Below are 21,512 nucleotides of genomic sequence, written 5' to 3'. Positions count from 1 at the left end.
AAAACAAAACAAACCCCCTGTCCTTTGGTTTTTCTGATGGTAATCTTGCAGGTTTCGCAGCAGTTCAGCAGTACTGATGAACTTTGTCCGTATCTCATCCTTGTGAAAGTTAATTCTTCCCCATTTAACTCTTCAAGCTTTGGATGTAATTGATGTGATAACCTAGTCATTTATCTGTTAATATTCTTGTTCCCATTTCATTCTTACTTTCAAATTTTGTTCTTTAACTATTCGCAGATATGTGTTTTGTGTGTATATAAATAAATAAATAATAATAAAAAAAGAAGGCAGAGTGGAGGTAAGACAAGTAAAGATGAAGTAAATAGCACTTGCATTAGCTAGGGACAATGTTTCCCCTAATATTTTTCAAAGTAAATTTGGAAATCTGGGAGAAGAAATTAGTTGCATCTGGTACTGATACACAAGTTGAACGTACTTGTTAGGTTTGTCATGTGGTGCTTGTATTAGTAATGTCTTCAAATTAACATCATAGGATTAGACTTCTAGTGATGTTGAGCATATATATGACACTTCCAGTAGAAAGCAATGGATTATTTTTCTTGTTTAGTCACCATACACATCCAACTCATAAGGATAGGAGTCCTCCAATCTGACATTAACAGTTAGTGCTAGACATTTGGGTGCCTTCTATACACCGTGTATGAGGAGGATTTTGTATGGGGAAGACAAGTACTGAAGGAGAATGGTAGGCTAGAAATGACTCTGAACAGCTAGTTTGTAGATGCCTGTTTTCCTGTGAATGACATACCTAAAGTTTTAGTTAAAATAAACTAATCTTACTAAAACTTTGGGAATTACAAAATTTGAGGTTGCAAAGGACGTATCCAACTGAACTTTTTCAAGAGCAAGTTGAGACGTAGTAGACATCTGTCGTGCTTGGTTTTGCTTGCATGGTGCCTTTCATTATGGCTTGTCTATCAATTGTAGTTGTCTTTGCAGACTTAGGCTTTCAAGGGGCAGTCTGTTTAATCAGAGCTGTTTTCTTAATACCCTCTTGGTTTAGAATTCGTGCTTTATGTGCATAAGTTTCTTTAGTTCATGAACTACAAAAATAATTGGATACATAGTTTCAGGTAATCATGTACTGTGACTGTTGTGTCAGTTTGTCTATGCTTCTTTTCACTGAACTGTTTTCTACCAAAACTTCTACTTCTTGTAGTGGCTCTTGCAAGACCAAGTGCAGAAGAGTTGCGTGCAATTACAAATAATGAAAGGTCACTTGTGGGGCAGAGAGATTTGTAGAATATTTTTTTTGTTGTTGTTCAGTCTCTTCTTACAAATGTTTATTGTAGTAAAGAAGGGTTTTATACAGAGAGAAGGAAGTGCTCCAGCATGACATTTTTGCTTGCTGTTGTGAATAGGTCAGGTACACTTGGGTACACCTGCTGAACTTGATAGTTTTTTTTCTGAATTAACATCCTGTATACTTAAAGTAGGACTGGGGACTGCAGTAAACACGGAAATACATCAGCAAGGGCTAAAACCATACTTAATAGAGCAAGGCAGAGCTGTGTTTAAAATACATGTGTGGATTTCCAAATTCCCGTTTAGGCTTCAGAATCCCTAGTAGATGCACTCAGTTATTCAAAGTCAGAACAGATCTTCCCTTTTCTTCAGAGAGCTGGAGTTAACTCCTGAAGGATGGGGTTTGTAGCTGAGAAGCACAGTGTTTTAAGGAGGTAGGAAATACAGAGAGAAAACCCCTTTATTGAGAATGAAGAGGTCTTTAAAGTTTTTCCCCCTTCTGATTAGTTGACAAAGGAGACCTGTAATGTTGACCTGCTGTGATTTCCTCAGAAATTTAACAAGGCAATTATAATAACATGGTGTCTTCCTTTTTACTGTAATTTTCTTTCTTCTCCCTGCTCCATATCTAGTGGTCAGATAGCTTTTGATTGATAGGCATATTAGATATTGCTTCCTTTTTAGAAGCCTTGTAGTTTAGGTATTACTGTTTGTACACGCCAATTCTTACAGAGTTGCCCTTGCAAAAGTAATTCAATACTTTATTGTCAGAGGACAGCATGAGTTCTGTAACTTCATATAGGTAGATCAGTGAAATGCAAGTCTTCATTAATTGCGCTTGTTCCCTCTTTCACCAGAATAAGGCACCAAGCACCATTCTGAATTGCTATTAAAAGTACTTTTGAGTACCATTAGAAATATCAGTCTGATATTTTCCTTGTATCTCTCCTAAATCATACACTTAGATAAAAATCAGCTTATATGTCCTCAGTATTAAAAGGTCTGTTCTTTATTACTGCCCACAAGCCTGGGGTGGGTGGGCAGGCGGGCTGTGTGTGCATATTAATTAAAAATACAATTGCCTTTTAAGCAAGAACATGGACGAGTTTTTCTTAAAAAGGTGTGCTGCCTTCTGTGTTTTGTTCCATAGCTTTGGGATTGTTGTTTACTTACCTTAGTTTAGAAGTTGGATTTAGAATAAAACACAACCGCTACCTCAGCAGATATCTCTGTAGGAGATTCTGAGATGGTGTAGCTAATAGCTACTCATCCTTTTTTGTATGGAACTACTCAGTTTATTCAGTTAGTCTCTGCTATTTTTTAAATCCAGTAAGATCGGTAGTTGGACACAGTTGTTTAATTTGTTACTTTAGCATAATAATTTACAATTCTAAGCTTTTATGTTTCTTTAATCTTTCTTATTAAGAGCAGCATAATATAGCTGAATTCTGTGAAGGCACTGATTCCTTTTGAAATTTGCTACTCTTCTTTGAAACGGTGTATGTTGTTTTTCTTTCATATACACTCAGTATTTTAAGAAAACTAAGGCTGGGTGATGAGCAGCCAGTTCCTTTTTACACCGTAGTTGCACTCATTTCAGTTGTCTTTTATATAGCATAGTACCCCCATCTTCCAGGAAGGCTCATGCACCTGTCCTAATTGTGTACTTTGATCCATCCATCCAACAATTTTAAGATGCTTAGGTTGATTAATGCCTTTTCAGAAGCCTTTGTTTCTTTTGAGGACTGATACAGGCTTGATCAATACCTTTCTGCTATGTGGTTTATAAAACCATCAGAACATACCAACCTAAAAATTCAAGTTACAAACCAGAAGTTACAAACATTATGATCTGTAGTCTTGAAGGACATGGAGAGCTTTGCCCTGTTGTCAGTTATGCAGGGGACTGCTTGCTCTGGGAAGATTGTCAACTGAATTATGATTTAAAGTTGTCTTAAATATGCAGCAGTTTCTCAGATGATTTTTTTCCCCCCGCCAAGTACAAGTGATCTAAAAATGTGAATGCTGCGTGAAATAGTTATCACTCTATTGCCATTTCAAATTTATTATCATGATTAGTGGAAATGGCCAATTGTTACCTTGTTAATATATCTTAAGTACTGATGATAATATATTGTTCAAACTAACGTATTAAACTTTGGGGTCATAGCGTTTGAATTTTATAGTTCAAAGTCATTTGACTGTATTTTGATTAGTGTTGTTTTTAAAGTGGATGTCACTTGCATTAAAAATAAAGCAAGATTGCTGTCAATCAACACAAATAATGAAAATACTATTTTTTGGGCTTTGGTCTCTAGATTTTTTCAAGTTAGTCTGGCTAAAATAATATTTTGCGTATTCTTTTTTCTTCAACAAGTGCAAATGTTCTCCTTGAGACCTGGGAAGTTGTAAAAAAGGGCCTTTGAGCCGTTCTGAAGGATTTCAGTTACTTTCAGGGAGTCAGTGGATGGGCAGGCTGAATTAGAGACCAACTTGAAACTCTGGCTGTGTAGCATAAATAGGGCTGCAAGATAACTTGGGATATAGAGATTATGTTACTACAGACAGGTAGATTGGCAAGTGAACCTGAAGTGCATCTCAATGCTTTATGATAACTCTTTATTATACCTTTTTTCCTGTGGTGAATATGGAGTGGTTCCTTTTCTGTTGCAATGAGTCTGGTGGTGGGGATCATCATGGAACTGTTGAATGTGGCTGTTTGTCTCCTTAATTTAAAAGCCCTGTGGTAAAAGGCAAAAGCTAGTTATAAATGAAGTCTGAATGTAGTAATTGTTGATGTGCTGCTATTTTAGTACTTGTTTTAATTGTAAATATTTGAGATAATAGATTCAATATTATTTCACATCCAAAGGTGCTGTTATCACTGTAATACTAGACTCTCTAAGACTGCTGCTCTGAACTCCTTGGTGCTGGCTGAAGCACATAACTCTAGTGCACATGTTGTTACACTTACACCCTTAAAGGCTCCCGACTAGTTGGGTTTTTTAAGGTGTTTCAAGCACTTTTCAGTTTTGCCTCGTTTGTTGTCTTAAGTATTACCTACTTACAGATAGAGAAGAGAGTTAATGTTTGGCAATATAACGGTTTTTAGCAGAAGTAATTTGAAGCAAATAAGGTAGATTAAACCTCTAAAAGAAATATTCGGAGGGCTATAATTTGAGGTATCTTCTGCATTTCCGACCTGTTCTCCTGCAGTTCTAGGCTTGAATTTTGCAAACATTGATTCTGGCAGCTGTGCATGTCTGTAGCAGCCTTTTCAGAAGGTGAATGGAATTGTTCAATTTTTCACTTTAAATATGGTCAGCACTGAGAAACATATTTATGTTTTTTGTTGTTGTTTAAAAGAAATAATTGGACAACAGCAAGTAGACATTGAAAGCTGCTAGTCCTTTTTTTCTTTAACTTGGCCTGAAGCATATGACTTGAAGTCTGGTAGCATGACAAACACTACCAATTATATAACCCTACTGATTTTTGTTCTGAACTTTTGGGAGGGTGCGATTGCTTTTGTTTTGATGAAACAATTTAAAATTACTTTGATGTGTTTCAGTATTGTCATGGCATGAAATTACAGACCTAGTTTGGTAAATCAACTAATGAATCTAATACAGTACAAAAGTATGTACGTGGAAATTGATTGCAGTGTACAAAGCTCCTATGGCTAAGCATTCTAATTCCATGTTTAATTTCTGAGTTTTTGTAGTTCTGATTGTTGGAATACTTGAAGCTGTGTCAATATATGTAAAGATATAAATAGGTATTTCAGAAGTTGACTTGTCTCAAACTAGGTAAGAATTCTGATTCCCGCCTCACCCCCCATGAATTAATATAAATCAATAAATCAGTTTGTTACTACTATAGAGCTTTAATTCTATGAATCAAATTGCAGTTGTGTTACCAGTACTTGAAGGTGTGTAAAAGTAAAAGCAAAAATTATCTAATACTGGTTGTGATTATAAATTACAATTTAGTCAGCTAAATTAGGTAATTAAAATCAGGCATGTGACTGGAAAGTATGTTTATGTTTAGGAAGGTTAGATACCTTAATTTGTCACTCACCTCAGAAATTTCATAAAATGCATTTTAGCCCCCCAAATATCTTGGTTGAATATGGAAACTTTCATCATAGCTGTCATTGGTAATGCCTGCCTTTGTCCACAGAACAGTACTATGCATCTTTTTCATGGATTTAGTTGCTCTGTTGCTTGGTGCAGTGCCTTTTTTTTTTTTTTCTTTAAACTTTGTCAAAGAGAATGCTATTGTGGAGGAAAAAATAGTAATAATTGCTTATAATACAGCTTTAATGTCTTCTGATTAGGGAGTGTGCGATTTTTATTTTCTCCTACCTTTCAAGGTGACTTTTACATTGATTTTTTTGGAAGTTAAAATTATAAAACACTGAATAAATCAGCATAATATCTATTGCCTGAAAGGGATGCAGAACTTTCCTGAAGTTCCAGTAACTTAAGATGAAGTGGTTACAAAGCACCTCTCCTTTGCATAAACTAAAGTATAACCTCAAAGCCTATTTCTGTTTGGTCATCTCTTCCTTTTTGGGGAGGAAAAGGGACTCCATTTTGCTGATAATTTAAAAAAAGGGAATGGTGTCCCATAAGTATAAGAATTCCCGTTTGTAAGTATAAGAATTCCCATTTCTGTAAAGCATTTAACAACAGTATCACCATCTGCAGTGATGCTCCAATTTAAACGTATCTTTCTCACTTCTAATTACTGAGAATTGGAAGTTTAGTCTACAGCAAAATTGCCTACTTTTAAGTGCCTTGGGTAATGTCACATGTAGTCATATCTAATTAAAAGGTATTATTATGGAAATTAGCTGTTGGACTGTATATCCTGAGGACCCTTTGTTATTGGAATATGAGTGTGGGGATGTAAACGGTAAAGCTTAGAGGGCACTACTGGTGCCTACAATTAGATTTTGGAGACCGATTTACAACAGCACAACTTGTTAATTCTCTGGATAAATGTGTCAGGATTCCCAAGTAGAGCATGGAATTGAACAATTTTTACTCATCTCCTGGTGTTAGAGAAACTGATGTCTTGTCACTGTTCTGAAAACCTCATCTTAGTGAACAGGGTGAAACAGATTATTCACTACCTCACTTAAGCATGCCTACTATTAGATTGTTCACAGGATCTGATTTCCTGAAAGAGTTTCTGTTAACAATCTTTCAATTACTCTTTAAAGGTTTTTGTGACCACTTAAAGGAGGGAACTACCAAAATGTATTGTGGCCCTTTAAATCATTGCAAATGGACCTCTAATGATAACAGAGATTCCTATTTTAAAACCATGAAATTGTTAATTTGTCTATCTTTACAGCTTTCTCACTTATGTTGATAATTCTGAGCAATTTAAAATCCAATTATTTCCAAAATATGACAGTAATTAGATTAGTGTTTTTACATGAACAGAACACGTAGCATAAAATTCATTTTGAGGGATATTATTTTATAGTTACTTGAAATGGAATTGAAACTACCCTATTAAGATTTTCTTCAGACTTGTGGCATGAGGAAAAGGGTTAATGTTTAAAACAATCTTAAACGGAAAGCAAATGTGACTTTAATATACAGTTTATATCAGTATGTATGAAAAGCTTTAAGAAAGCAAAAGTGAAGCAAATAGTACAAATTAATATAGTACAAACAGGAGGATTTCTGTCTTACTAGGTGAGATAGAATAATACTGAAATGACAAATTGTTGTTTTGCTAAAGATCTGAAATTAATGTTTGTATAAACTACTACATAATTTATAAATGGTGAAAATGAGATCAGAAATGGGGGGCGTGGGTGCGGATAACCCCAAAACATTTTTCACCTTGAGTATATTTGACAAGACATGGCTTTTGTCTCTCATAACTGATAAGGTCTCTGCTTTGTTCCGTGTTCATGTACCTCCTGGCTTCTGATCCAGCCCACCATGTCAGCTCAGTAAGGACTGTCAGTAGACTGGAGCAAAAGGGACACTAAATGGTCGACACTGAGGGATGGCAATAAATGAGATGGGAGCTAAATATATAGTTTTGTGACATTCTAGCAGCTGGCTTAAGTCCTGCTGTTTGTTGCTTCAGTATAGTAGCCTTAAAAAGGAAGAGAATGCATTGTAGCACAAGGAAGAAAAAAAACAGCTGGTGGCTTATCAGTCAGCCCTAGTGACAGAGAAGGTTAAAGAGTTTGGAAGGACAAACTTCGAAAGAGTGCTTTTATTAGTAACATAAAATTCTTAATTTTGTATAAATAGTTTTATAAAACTAGTTTGCAGTTTTCCATGGCTTTTTCTGTGCAAAAAGAAATACATAATTTGCTGTCTAAAGACAGGTTTTTTTTAAAAAAAGTAATTTACTTTTGATTCAAGCAGTTTGTTAGGTGATTCTGCAGTAATGTTCTTTTAATGTTTTCTTGTTCCTTAATGGGACACTTTGGAAAATTTTTGATACTTGATTAAGTACCTTGCAGTTTAGTACTTCATTGAGGGGAAAAAACGTTTATTTTTGTAATAGATGAAATCATGAATGCTCTCGAATGGTATAAATACTCATGTATCTTAATCCTCTCTTTTACTAGAGATGTAGAAGAATATCGTGATTTAACTGTAATTTGATATTTGATAATTTTCAAAATAGAAGTTAATGTTTGCAAAAAATCAGTGTTTAATTGCCTAAAAACCTCATATTTAAGATGCAGCTTGTAACTGCATCTCGTTCTTTTACATGCAGTAAAGGCTGTTAAAATGTAATGAGTCCGGCACCTTAGTTAGAAGATTAATCCTGCCTGATCTTGTTTGCTGCTGCTAGTTGATTGAGGTTTCTGCTGTTTCTTTCAAGAACTTGTTCAGTTCTTGAACCCAAACTTTATTGTTTCTCTTGGCTTTACAGCCATCGGTTGACCCAAAAAGAAGTGAAAAGCAAAATCTCATTTATGGCTTCTCAGCAGGTAAACTAGTAATGAACAAACCTTTTTGTCCTCTCTTTCATGTCTGTGGTGTCTGTGCTGGTGGGGCACCCTAAGGGCACACACCCACCCACTGCCCAGTTTAATAGGTGAGAAAGAATGGGCTCAACCTTTCTCTGAAAGAAGCTGTGGGCTGAAGAGACTGAAATTGTTCCATCCTAAGCCTTTAGTGGAGAGGACGACTTCACCATTTATTTCCTCTTAAATGTGGGCAGGCTCCTTGTGCCAGCAGCATAATCTGATACGGTGGCATGAGGTTTATCTTTTCTATGGGGAGTACTAAAATAGGTACATGAAATTTCAGGTGGACTTGTATGTAGCATGATGATACACCAGATATTATCAAATGATAAGGTTTTCAGACCTTGAGTAAAAGAGAGATTAGTCAGATTTGAGCTTTGCTCAGGGAATTTGATGTATTGTGTTTAGTCAGATTTACTTTTTTGTATATACCTCTGTATAGAGTGATTTATGGCTATGGAGCTATATAGTAATTTGAAAATCTTCTCTGGCATTCAGTAGATGATACCATTTATAGTGTTGGTTACCTTTTGAATTAGCATGGCACCCCTTTGAGGATCTGTTTTGAATTCTGTAAGTTGTTTAGGTCAATGCAAGTATTACTTATTGAATACTTTATACAAAAATATCATAATAAATATCAGCAAAATCGTAGCTAATTTATATAAACTTGCCTTTAATCCTTCTATCTAATGCAAGTGCTGTTTGTTTATAAGATCAGCTTTTTTCCAAGTGATTATTTAATTCTGTGCAGTAAAAACTAGAAGCACACAGCTTTTATTGTTTTTTGTTAGAAGTCAGTAATTAAGAGTTATTCTGAAATTAATTTCCTAAAACTTGTTAGTCTGTTGATCTGTTTCAGTTTAAAGCAACTTGAGCGTTGCAAGTTCTGGAAGGTTTTTGAAGTTTCTTAAGTATTTGAAAATATAATTTAAGCTCTTTATGGTGGCAGCAGTACCATTCATTCTCCCAAAAAAATGTAGATTTCTCTTCTGGTTTGTTTGCATTGTCTTCAAGTTTTTATCTGAAGGCTATATTATGTAATGCCAAAATTATATGATGATATGAATTTGCTACAGAAAAATGAAGGGGAAAAAAAAAAAAAAAGATCCTTACACAATCCTGGGACAGTAAAACTCCTTAGCAATCACTGAATTTTAAACTAAATGGTAAATATCTTGGCATAAATGTTTGTGTTAATTTTAGATAAGTGAATTGAGTATCAGTTAGATATGTAATTTTTCAAATCTTGTCATTAGGATATTTAATTTTTTTGTATACTGTTAGATAAAATAACCTTCAAATTAGCCAAAGAATTTGTTAATAAATGATGTTAGTTAGCTGCAGCTAATCTGGCAAAACAGTGCCAGATACTATCTTTGTGTTAACATATAAATTTTTTTCTTTTCATCTTTTCTGCCTTTGATAACACAGTTGTTGTTTTTTTAAAATAGGGCAGAATCTTCTGCCCCGCAGAGCCGAAGAATAGATTACCATTTTTTTAAACTGAGTTATATTTTGTTGTTGCATACGTGGATGAAAATTATGGTACACTAGATGACAAGAGAAATATATTTTGAAGATTTTGATTTTTTGATGTTCAGGAATTACTGTATCCTGAATTCTTATGTCTACATTTTGATAATGAGTTCTGACAGATACCTAGTTCAGGCAGATAACAATGGAAACAGTATGCTGGCTTCTCTGTGATGCATTCAGTTAACTAGGTTTGGCTACTGTGGAGTTTCTTCTGTCATGTGCGTTAGAATATCTGTGCAAAAATTTAAGTGCTCTTTAGATTTCTAGCTACTGTAGTAACATTTTACTAACAAATTTGAACATTGAATGAAACAGCAAGTATTTAATCTGAACACTTGATAATTTACTCAGGTTCCCTTATAAAATGCAAGTTAAAAATTTGGAGAAAAAAGTTATGTACTTCAGTGTGTGTGTTGGGTATTTTTTTACTTTTTTTTTTGGTTTTTTTTTTGTCCCATATCTCTCCTCTGGGAGTTCTTTTTCCTTTATTAAAGAAAAGTCTATTACCATTATTAAAGTGACCTGGAAAGCTAGCCTCATTTTTTTTTTTATTCCTTGTTCATAGATCTGATGCGTTGTATTTACATGGAGTTTGTAAAGCTGTTTCTCAGTTAAACAAGCTCTCAAAGCCTCCAGCACAGAGGTTATTAGAGGTGAATAATATGGATTTAGAGGACTTAGTAATTCATTCTAAATCCCAGCTATACTTTTAAATGCATTTTTATTTTTTGCTGTTTTTAAAGGAGCATTTTAAGCATTAGTATGCAGTCTGCTGAGTAAAGACTGTATTTTATTGACATCACATGGATAATCCAGTTTGTCTAGTTTACATATGCAGTGATCAGAAAAAGATTGTGAGCTTTTTGAATGATCAGCAGTGACTGATACTCTGCTCAGTCAGAAACAAATGTATATAGTAATTGGCAAGTCAACTGTAGCAATAAAACTAACCTTACAGAATTGTGGCTTCTTTAAATGGAATAAGTTGATGTTTTTATTTTAAGATTACGATGTTCTTTAATGTTACTGTGCTGTCTTGGGGCTTTAACTGTTTAAAACCAAAATTGTTTTATAAAGCAGTGCTATTGTAGCAAGCAAGCAATATATTTATTAAAATTTATCACCCAATTAAAGCAACCTCAGTTTTCTATCCAAAATGACATTGTGTGCTGTTTATTTTGACGTATTCCAGAACACAGTTTGAAGCAGTTTTTAGTTTGTGATAAAATGTTATGTTGCTGGAATATAGGTACTAGCAAAGAGAATTTTATAATTCAGTAGGGTTCAGGGTTAACCTTTGGAAAACATTATACTTGTGGTTCTTGTAACTAATAGAATTAATTTTTTTAAGTGAAAAAAAAATAAACAGAAAAATCCTGATCTTTAGTATTAAGAATTCCTGAAAGTTCTTATTTACTTTACCACCTGTTTTAATGTTACTTAGAGAAATTCATTAGTAAGAAACAGTAATAAACAAGAAGTTCTTAAACTACACCAAACTGTTAATCGTAGTAATCCGTCCTTGAAATCATAAAAGTGTGTATTGCTGATACCCAAGACAAAGGGGTGAAAGTCTTAATTTCAGAGGGAGAAGGAGAATGAATTCTTTACTGTCTTATTATTAAAGCTTTTCTGGAAAACAGATATATCTGTATCAACATTTCTCATTAAAAGACTGTGTGCAATCTCTATGTACGCAAGGTCTGTTTACTAACTGGCCAACAAATGCTAAATATTATGCTCAGTTTTGTTGAGCCAACTGGCTTGCAGCATATGTGTGTTCATTCAAGGGATTTTAATTTTGAACATAATGTTAACTGTTCACTGTTTAAATTGTACTAATGCCATTTTACTAGCTTTTTAGATGAGGTGAGGTAAGAGGTTAAACAGCATGGAGGAGGACTGACTCATGATGCCGTGCAGTATAAATACCCCTGTACTTAGGTCTGATGTTTAACGTGTTCACCCCTGCCCCAAATAGTGCTCACTAGTGAGCTTGAAAAGCATTCTGGAGATCTTTCTTTTGTCTGGAGATCCCATGGAATCTGTAGTGTCACAATTGACTTAAGAAGCTGTGCGGAAAAGAAATGAAGTCTAATGTAAAGGAACTTAAAATGTTACCAAAAATGCTACAATACCTGCATTATGTAACATCCAGGTTAAATGTAGATCTGGGAAAGAGCAATAGGTGGAGGTGTTTGTATGGAGGGAGTTCATTTATTCTTTGTTACTAGCTGAGTTTTTTCAGTGTAACCTGAGTCTTGTAACGCGCAGAACAGCTGCACTAACATGTTATTTTTATATTTCTCTGGATGCTGATATTTTTGTATAGTGTATCACAGACTTCAGACTATGGAATGTTAACTTTTTTCTCCTGCTGCAAAAATACTGTATGTTTTAGTAACATATTACAATTATTTTCTTAGCCTTTATTTTTGCAATAATGAATATTTTACTTACAGAAGTTTAAGTAGACTAAGCTTGTCTTATTCCACAATAATTTTCAGTTCTTTCCCATAACAAAGTGAGTTAATCTCTGGCTTTGATGTTGAAAAGTGATTATGGTAACTGAATTAGGAACCAAAACACCCCAAAAATTCCCCATAATCTGTGTTAGAAAGGTATATGATATACTAAACAAAGATGGAACCAGTTTTAGTGAATAAGGTGTGGAAAATGATGCTTGGCAATTTTCTAAACTAAGAAAAATCTTTTAGTTGTGTCTTTTTCACCAGTAATAAAGATTTTGCTGTTTTCTTTTTGACAATTCAGCATTTTAAGAGAATTTGAACTACTTTAAATACTTGCAGCTGTAATGACCCTTTCATTAAATATCAGGCATTATGTTCTCACACTTGAAGTAATCTTAGAGGTATTTCAAATGGTGTGCTAGAGGTTTTGGTTTTGTTTATCCAACACAAAAGTATCTAATTGCAAATAGGACAGACGTTAATTTTCTGAGGGTTGATATTCTGTATTTTGTTCTCAGACACCTTAATGGTTTTATTTTTGTGTTGTGATGAAGAGATTATATCATGATAATTTATATGCATTAAGTTTGTTGCAGAACAGCATTTCTGAACTTCATTGCTTAAATGCTTGAATAGTTCTCATTTAACTTTGATTATAGTATTAGGATGGTGTATGTCAAATATACCCAGCAAATGTAAGTGGTTATATTTGACATATGCAGATTATCCGTGTCATGGTGGTATTCACTACATAGGTACTTTGGCATTCGCTTGGTTATTTTGCTTAGAAAACGTGCTGTTTTGAGGGACGAAGGGAATGTTTCTCATGCGTTGTCATCTGCAGCCTCTCTTTTACTACCAGTGGGTTTTTTTGGGAGGGACTTAAGGAAACAACTTCACTGTTGTTACTAGCAGTCTTAACAAATACCTAAAGTTAGTCTGTATGTATAAAGTAACTTCTGTATGTGGTTACTATTGTCTCTGTTCACTGTATTGACAATGGTAATCCCCCATCTGTTTTGTCAGCCTCCTCTCCCTGTAAAATCTCATCAGATAGTTTGTTTTTCTTAACAATGCAAGACACTTGCCAAATTCCACAGAAGCATATTTAATCCTCAGAATACGTGCTAATGCAGTTAATGAAAGTTTTGTCAATTTCAAAATTTTTATTCCTGAAACACTATACTTTTCCCACTTGGTTTCTTAAATGTATACAAGTGGCTGTATATGTAAACTTCTCATTCCTTGTTTTCAGTTAATGGTGTGGTTGCTGAGTAAACTGTGTATATGATGCACTTATTTTTATTTGGTGGTACTTATTACTGCTTTTCTTCAACAAAAGCTATGTAGCTGTTTTCTGTTGTGATGAGTGTGGTGTTGAATCACTGGAAATAATTAAGGCGTTAAATATGTCTGAGATTTTCCACTTACAGAAAAAGAGGCTTTCTACTTCCTTTATCACCACCTATCAATAATCTAGTGGTATCATTTTCTGTATAAGTATTTGAAAGAAATATTTTGGCTGAAGAAATGGAGGGGGCTGTAAATGTGCAATGAGAGGCTAAATCTTTAATAAATTCCGGCTGTTATCTTACTGTGGCAAATTTATTCATGGTTATTTTGAGTGAAGAAAAAATAATTTAGGTGTAAGTGTTCGTTTAAAAGTATGTCTATGGGTGTGTTTATATATATATGTGTACATAAATATGCATTACTACATCTGCCTTTGGGGGGGCGGGAAACCAAGAAAAACCCACCAAAACCCAAACCAACTTTGTCACAAAGTTGTCATTGTGAAACTGGGTCATGATATATTAATTGAATAAATACTGGAAAATGTTACTGCTAGAAAGTACATTCAGTGTAAGAGAAAGTAATTCACCCATTTATTTCTGTTCTCCTGTAAAATGTTTTAGTTCAAATTTCTGAGAGAGTAATCTCAAAGCTACCTATCTGTAATATTATGCTACAAATTTTGTTTTCTTTAAAAACTAAACCCTAACTGAAAGTATATTATCTTATCTTCTTAAGTTTTAATGTCCTACATTTTGTTTTCCAGTACCTCAAGTAATTTTTTTCTTGTTTCAAGTTACTGGCTTTCAAAAAAATCTCAGCTGTGTATCTAATCTTTATGTTTGTCTAAAATTCATCTTAAAGCAATTCAAGCTATTTCTAATGAATGCAAAAATACTTTATGGAAATATAAGTATTACCAGTATCATAAAACAATGTTCCTTTAAAAAGGAGTTGATGATAAAAACAATCCCAAATTTGCTAATTCTGGTGGGCCAGTGAAAGCTTGTTTTGGGTTCAGAGCCTTGTCTTTTGAGTATTTATGACATGTTTTGTCAGCTAGTGCTATTTTTTAATCTGCTACAGTAGTATTGCCAATTTAAGATTGCATATAAATGTTTCAATTAAATGTATTAACTGCTTTTCTTCATCAAAACCACGCATGAATATAAGTACTCAAATTTAATTGTAGCTTTAAGAAATTTATTAATACTGTGGTGGAATGTTAATCTTGCTCACAAAGAGTACTCACACTTAACAAATAACATTGTGAGTGTGATATACATTCATCACACTTCCTTTTGGATGCCTTTTTCTTCTAGCTGCAGTTCTTACGTGTCTCTTCATTACTTTATTTCCACAGTTGGCTCTTTAGCCTGTAAGTCTGTCAGATTAAGTTATCTCCAAAATGGGCTTGGAATACGACCGTTATGATCTGAAGACATAGAAGGTTCCCTCCAAAATGACTAAACTGTCTGTCAGCATTGCTGCTTAAGATAAAATTACCGGATGTTCTCCATTAAAACATGCAGTTTTCAATTGCTTCTTAACCTTGACATATTTTAAAAGTTGAACCATGCAGAGTCTTGGTCTTCAGCAGCTTTTTATTTGGTAAAGAAAAGCAAATGAAAATGAAGTGAGCAGGAAGTGCTGCTCTTCATTTCTACAAAGCAAACTAAAACACCAGGACAATTTGAACCACATTTTTGAGATGCTTTAGTTTAATGTGTTAATACACAATCTGAAAGCTGAATTGGGTATGGGAAAGGTGACTATGAGGTACAATTTTCTGTCTTCATGAAAATCCACTTACAGCTGGCAGTTATGTCTAACACTTAACTGAACTGTAAAATAAAATACTGTAATTGGAAAAAACATGAGTAAGGGAAGGGCTAAGCTGCTTTCTAAATGATGTAGAAGTGCGAAGTTTTTGACTGTAACAGTTAAAAAAACCCAAACTGAATGATGTGTAAAGGTGTTCTCAAAATGGAGAACATGTTTTCGTGTATGGCATAACTATACTGAAGCTCATTTCTGCAGGCAGTTAAGAATTAAATATCATCAAGTGTGGACATTTATGGTTACAAGTACTCAATTGTAGGAATTACGGTGGTGGTTTTTTTAAGGGATTCACACAATTTGTGTTTTTTTCTAAGTTGGAGATCGGAATGTGTGACCAAATGCCAGATCACAACAAAATAGGCATATTGCAAAGCATTTGTTGTGGGTTATTGGTAGATCCACAAGATCAAAGGGCTCTTGTGTGTTTACAATTTTTGGTGAATTTAAATGTTTATTATTGTCTTCCAAGTGTTCTTAGTTAAACTCAACATGAAGCATAGAGCGTCTCTTGGTTTTGGTATAGTGAGGATCTACTGAAGTTTTCCTGTGATTTTCCTTAAAATAATAATTAGCCTGTGTATAAAACATTTGTACTCAAATATGTACTGTATCTGAGGAACATATAAGCTTTCTGAGACTTTTCTTGATTTCCTGAAGTTGAAGTAGACTTTAAAAATAGCTTTTTTTGGCTTTTTGCCAGTGGAAGTAACTAGCTCTGCAAATTCAATGTATAGTAAATCATTGGAACATTTGCTAATAAGATGGTAGAACAAATTGGTTTTTAATTGAACAAAATAATAGTTTAACCATATGCATTTGCTTGTGTTCTTTCTTCCTAGATTTGGATAGTTGAATCCAATCAGATTTTTTCAAGTTCTTTTCCAGCAGTAAAGTAGATCTTGTTACATCTTGCTTCCATGTCCATATAAAACACAAAATATGAAAGGAACAAAAATAGTAAGAAATTTAGTACTACTGAAGTCCCTTAAATTCCTCAGATTTTAACTTGCATAGAAAGTTTCTTAAACATTACATTTCCCATAGACTGTAAAAATCGGGCACACTTCTTTGCAACCTCTTATTAATCAGCAGCTTTAAGGCTTTAGCATAGTTCATTCTTGCTTTCCTTTACTGCTTTTATTCTTGGGTGGAGGTCCTGGTTGATCTGCCTGGGAGATAGTTGTTTTATGTATATGGAATATAAGCTGTTTTTTTCAGGGAATTTCTGATGTGGCGGTGGACTTTTTAGGTAGGACACCAGATAAAATTTTTTTCAGCTCCTGGGCGCATCAGTTGCTACAGAGTAATCGTTAATATCCCAGAGTAGGTGAAATCATTAGGATTTAGAGCAACATTTTTCCTAAGACGTTTGTTTCTGCTTTAACTTCAGTAACAAAGATCCTTTTGTCTCTTTGCTTAAGAATGTGTTTTAAGCATCTTCTTGAAGAAAGGCAACAAATGTCTTACTACAGGATCTTGTTGGTGTGTGTTTTGTACATGCTGGAAACTTCAAGCTTGTAAGGTTATCAAACTTAAGGCAATGGGAGTGATGATGCAGAGAAGACAGGCAGAGAACGGAGAGCAGCAACATCATGTAACTGGTTGGAACTTTAGCAAAAAACCTTCAGCACCTGAGCTCCACTTGACATTCTAATTCATGGCTTTTTATGAATATTGTTAGTGTTGTGTACTTCCCGGTTCCCTTCGTTGTTCTTAAAATGTAAAGGATTCTAGGTGGTGCATAGGATGTTTTTGTGTTTCTGCATGTTACAAATAGGTTCTTCTGAAGGTTGTTTCTTGAGTTCTAATTCTGAGTTTATATAGGAGGATTTAAGAATATAAAAACAAAACTTAGTTTTACTCTCATAAAAAAACTCATGAAAATAGTTGTGAAGTACTACAAGTGAAAATGTTAGACACAAAAATATATTTAGTATTGAGATACATTAGTTGTTGGGGAAGAGTGACTGCCTTGATGAAGGAAAATTAAGTATTTGATTGCTTTTTCTGTATTGTTGATGTAGAAGCAGTTAATCTTAGCATGGGTTGCTTCTGCTTGATTTTTAACATTCTCTAATTCCAGCATTTGTGAGGTTGGATACATTCAAAGTAACACAGTCTTAAATTGGTCCAACTGATTTGTGAACCACTGCTGTTTTATTTTCCCGCAACTCACTGGGCGTAACATGAGTCCTAGAAGATGAGACAAGTGCACAGTGAGACAAGCTGTAAGAATTTATAGGGAAATAATCTTAGCTTTGTCTCCATACAAATGTTAGGACAAGCAGTATTCCTGAACACAAGTGTGTTATTTGTAGGGAAACACAAGGTAATTAAGAGGAGTGCCACTGGGCAAGAGTATGAGAGTGTGAGAAATCTTGAATCAAATGTGCTAAGAATGGTCTTCTGAATGTCAGATGTATCTGGTTCCAGTTTGATTCTGTTTGATAATCTAGTTGGCCTGGCAAGTGAGAGAAAGCAGTAGTTGCAGATATAACTGGATTATGATAAAACTTTTGAGACCGTCCAATAAGAAGGCTTAGTCTACACAGTGTACCTGAGTTGTGGCTTGCTGGTTACTACTTTTGCTACTTAGTCCCTTCACAAGAGAATCAGAATTGTTTTTTCCTATGGAGTTCTCAGCTAGGCCTTTGAGACACTTGTCTGATGAACTTAATACCTGACAGTGATCCGCATGAGTACAAAAGCTTAGGAATCATTTATTAAAGCAGTAATTGGCTAAAATTACAATTCTTTACTGAGGACTTAGTTAGGATTGCACCTTGGGTCAGGTCTTGTGGAGTTCTCTTTCAGCTTGGATCTCTTAACACATTCAAGATTTACTTGGTTAGTGGGCTAGAAAGTACACTTAGCAAATAATTAAGTCATACTAAATGCTTTTAAAGATGGAATTAAAAGTCAAATCTGTCATGAAATAAGTATGCCTGAAGTCAACAATGTGGAATTGATTACACAAATGCAGAGCAATATGTTGTTGTAGTGAGATATGAAAGTTGCATATGAATACAAAACTGGGGAAAACCAGCAAGATAGAGGTAATGGAGGAGAGTATGTGGGGTCAACAAATGTTGAACTAAATGTAAAACCTGATTTTTGTGGGGAGGGAAAGAGGAGGCTGGGATGTATTAATAGGAATGCGGTGTGTAAGATAAGATTCTGGCTAACTTAACTTTGAGGTCTTAGTTGAAGTATTGCCTTGTCCAGGCATCCTGCTTTAAGAAATGAACACATTGGAGTGCCCGACAGAGTTAAGAATGGTCAGGAGTTTTAAAAAGAACAGCTATCCAGAAAGGATCAAGGTGCCAATGCATACAGTTTAGAATGAAGAGGCAGGGGGCTGAGCTACCTTGGAACAATTTATGAAAACTCTTTATAAGGACAGTATTCTGGGAGTAGCTGGAAAAGAAACTGGCATAACATTTGAGGGAATGTGTTGCAGTTTAAGTCAGTAATTTCTTAACTATAGAAGCCACAATTCTAAATTATGTTCAGACAACATGAACAAAGTTGCAAGCTTGAGAGTAATACAAAGTCCTGCTTTTTTTCTTAGTATCATAATTGTTCTATTTAATTTTTATCCAAATCATCTTATCTTAGTATTTGATTATTCTTTCAATCGTGATCCAACTTCATAAAATATTAGAGGCTGCTTGCTGTTTTTCTTGGGAGATAAAAAATGTAATGCTAGTCACCTTGTGTGTTGGTTAGAAGAGTGGTTTAAACTCAGGTTTGCAATATTATTTTAGCTTTACCAGCAGAATGGGATAGATACCTAAAGATGTAGTGTGCAGGAAGTATGGTTGTGGAGAAAGGCAAGTAAGATGCTGTTTAAGTAATAGTGGTATGACTTTGGTATTAAATATGAATAGTGTAGCAAATGCAGGATTTTGATAATATTTCAAGGCTGAACTTTATTACTTGTAGCTGTTTCATTGCTTTATGTAGTCTTAGTGAATCTTCCTTAATTTCCTGTGATTCAGAAGTACCTTTAATATTCCTCACCCCACCCCCCTGACAGATGATTTGGACTTCATGATATGAATATGTCTTTGTTTTTTGAGCTTGGAATACTAAATAATTTTGGGAGTTTATCTTCCCTATGAACAGTTTTGCCATTGTGAAACACAAGTATTTTTGTCGAAGAACTTTAATATGCTTGTGTTTATAACTTCTGCTCACTCCTAAATGTTTTCTGGTCTTTGCAGTTTGATAAGGATTTTGAATATGTTGAGTTGTAGTACTCAAACCCAGTTTTAATTAGCTGAGGAGATGAAAGCCAACAACTTTCTTATAATTCCATGGAATGGCTTTGTTTACTAGGATCTGAAATACCCAGACTTCTGTCCTTACGACAGTGTTTCTGTTCTTTGATTATCTTCTTTGAATTTAATCTTCAAGTCTGAAATTTCTAGGTTTGTGTATCTTTTGAGCCTGGTGCTTCATCTTTGCACTGTAGCTGTCACAGAGTACTGCTATATATTCTTAATGCTACCTTCACTTAGTGTTTTTGTTATTTGTGTCATAATTTTCAGAGTGTGTGATTGTAAATAATGAAAGGGAAAAAACACTTGAAAATAACTAGGAAATAATGTTATGTATGGCTAAGTGCCAGTATTACTGTGTTAAGCAGAGGCAGGGAGTTGTCTGCTGATAGTGAAGTTAGCCAATTAAACATGACATACTTGCTCTATTTGTATGCACAACTGAGCAAGAATACAGCTTACGAAAAATGTGATGCTCTTGTCATCTGTTGCTGTATACACATATATGCGTATTAGACACACACACATTCTATATATTATGTATGGTAAATACAATGTTTCCCAGAAATGTTGACCTTGAAGCCCAAAGTGAATGTGTAACAAGTCTCAGGTATTTTTGTGAAAGAAGTGCTATGGCATAGGTAGGTAAAACCTCTGTAGATGTGGGTGGCCAGCCAGCAGTGTGCTGTCAAGGTTGAGCCCACCAGAACAGCATGGAAGGGTGAAAAAGAATGTTTTCTACAGGCTCCTTCGCTGTTGGCAGGGACAGTGGGCCTGGAGGTCTTTCCTGAAGGCCTTGTGCCATGATGGGACTGGATGTGCCCCTGGCACCCTCAGTCCTGCCACAGGGAAGCTGTGCACGTGTCTGGTCATGCAGCCAGACCTGTGTGTTCCTGTGGTGTGATGCACATTGTTAGACTACTAATGAGCATGTCTGGTCATGTTAGTGGTGAGGGAAAGTCGTTTGTGCTTTCTATAAAGAGCTTGTACAACTTAATGAGGAGGAAATTAGGACTATGACTGCCCTAGAATACCGGATGTTAAACTGAAAATCCTGTTTTCACCCAAAACCTGTATCCCTCAAAGTAAGGGTCACATAGGTATCTAAAGTCAGAAAAGAGTACTTAACTCATTCTTTGACTGCAGGTATTTAGTGTTCTAGACTAATAAACTCTTAAAGATAATTTAAAGACAAATACATCTTTTTAAATTTGCAAGTAATTTTGTTGACATGCTTTTATGGAAATAATCTTTTTCTTCCCCCCTCCCCCCCCCCCCTCCCCCCAGTTTAACTTTGTTGGAAGAATCCTTGGACCGAGAGGACTAACAGCTAAACAGCTTGAGGCAGAAACAGGATGCAAGATAATGGTCCGAGGGAAGGGTTCCATGAGGGACAAAAAGAAGGTAAGCTCCTGAAGGGTCATAAAGTTCCACATGCATAGCTTTATTTCCTAACAGAGGGTAAGCTCATGCCTCTCATATTTTACTTGTTGCGTTCTTACTATATGCTTTTTCATTGTCCAGTGTTTTCTACAGAATTAGTAAATAATACAACCTACCCTAAAGAAGTTAAATGTTTGTGCTCCATGATGGGGCAACTGGGAGTCTAGCAATTGTAAAGTATTCTTCAGCAATAATTAGTTTCTAATAGTGTCATGTCTCACAAGGTAAAGGTAAAAATTGAAGTTAAATTTATTTTTCTAAGGAAGAGTTGTTAACCTTAGAGGTGTTCTTAATAATTTGATTGTAATGAAATACCAAAGTAGCGATTTGTGCAAGTAGTGTGGATTGGAAAAAAAT

General features: G+C 34.8%; 1 protein-coding gene across 11 annotated transcripts in view; it reads left to right on the top strand.

Moving 5' to 3' along the window:
* The window catches only part of QKI (QKI, KH domain containing RNA binding), a 160,076-nt gene that overhangs the window by 42,912 nt on the left and 95,652 nt on the right, over positions 1-21,512 (top strand). For all 11 annotated transcript variants that reach the window (XM_055714082.1, XM_055714083.1, XM_055714081.1 and 8 more), the window contains exon 3: positions 21,000-21,116. In XM_055714082.1, coding sequence (XP_055570057.1) covers positions 21,000-21,116 — 117 coding nt within the window. The remainder of the gene's footprint in view (positions 1-20,999; positions 21,117-21,512) is intronic.

The sequence above is a fragment of the Falco cherrug genome, chromosome 6, assembly GCF_023634085.1.
Source record: "Falco cherrug isolate bFalChe1 chromosome 6, bFalChe1.pri, whole genome shotgun sequence".
Lineage (NCBI taxonomy): Eukaryota > Metazoa > Chordata > Aves > Falconiformes > Falconidae > Falco > Falco cherrug.
Note: the sequence above shows the minus strand (reverse complement) of the source record. Positions and strands in the feature narration are given on the sequence as shown.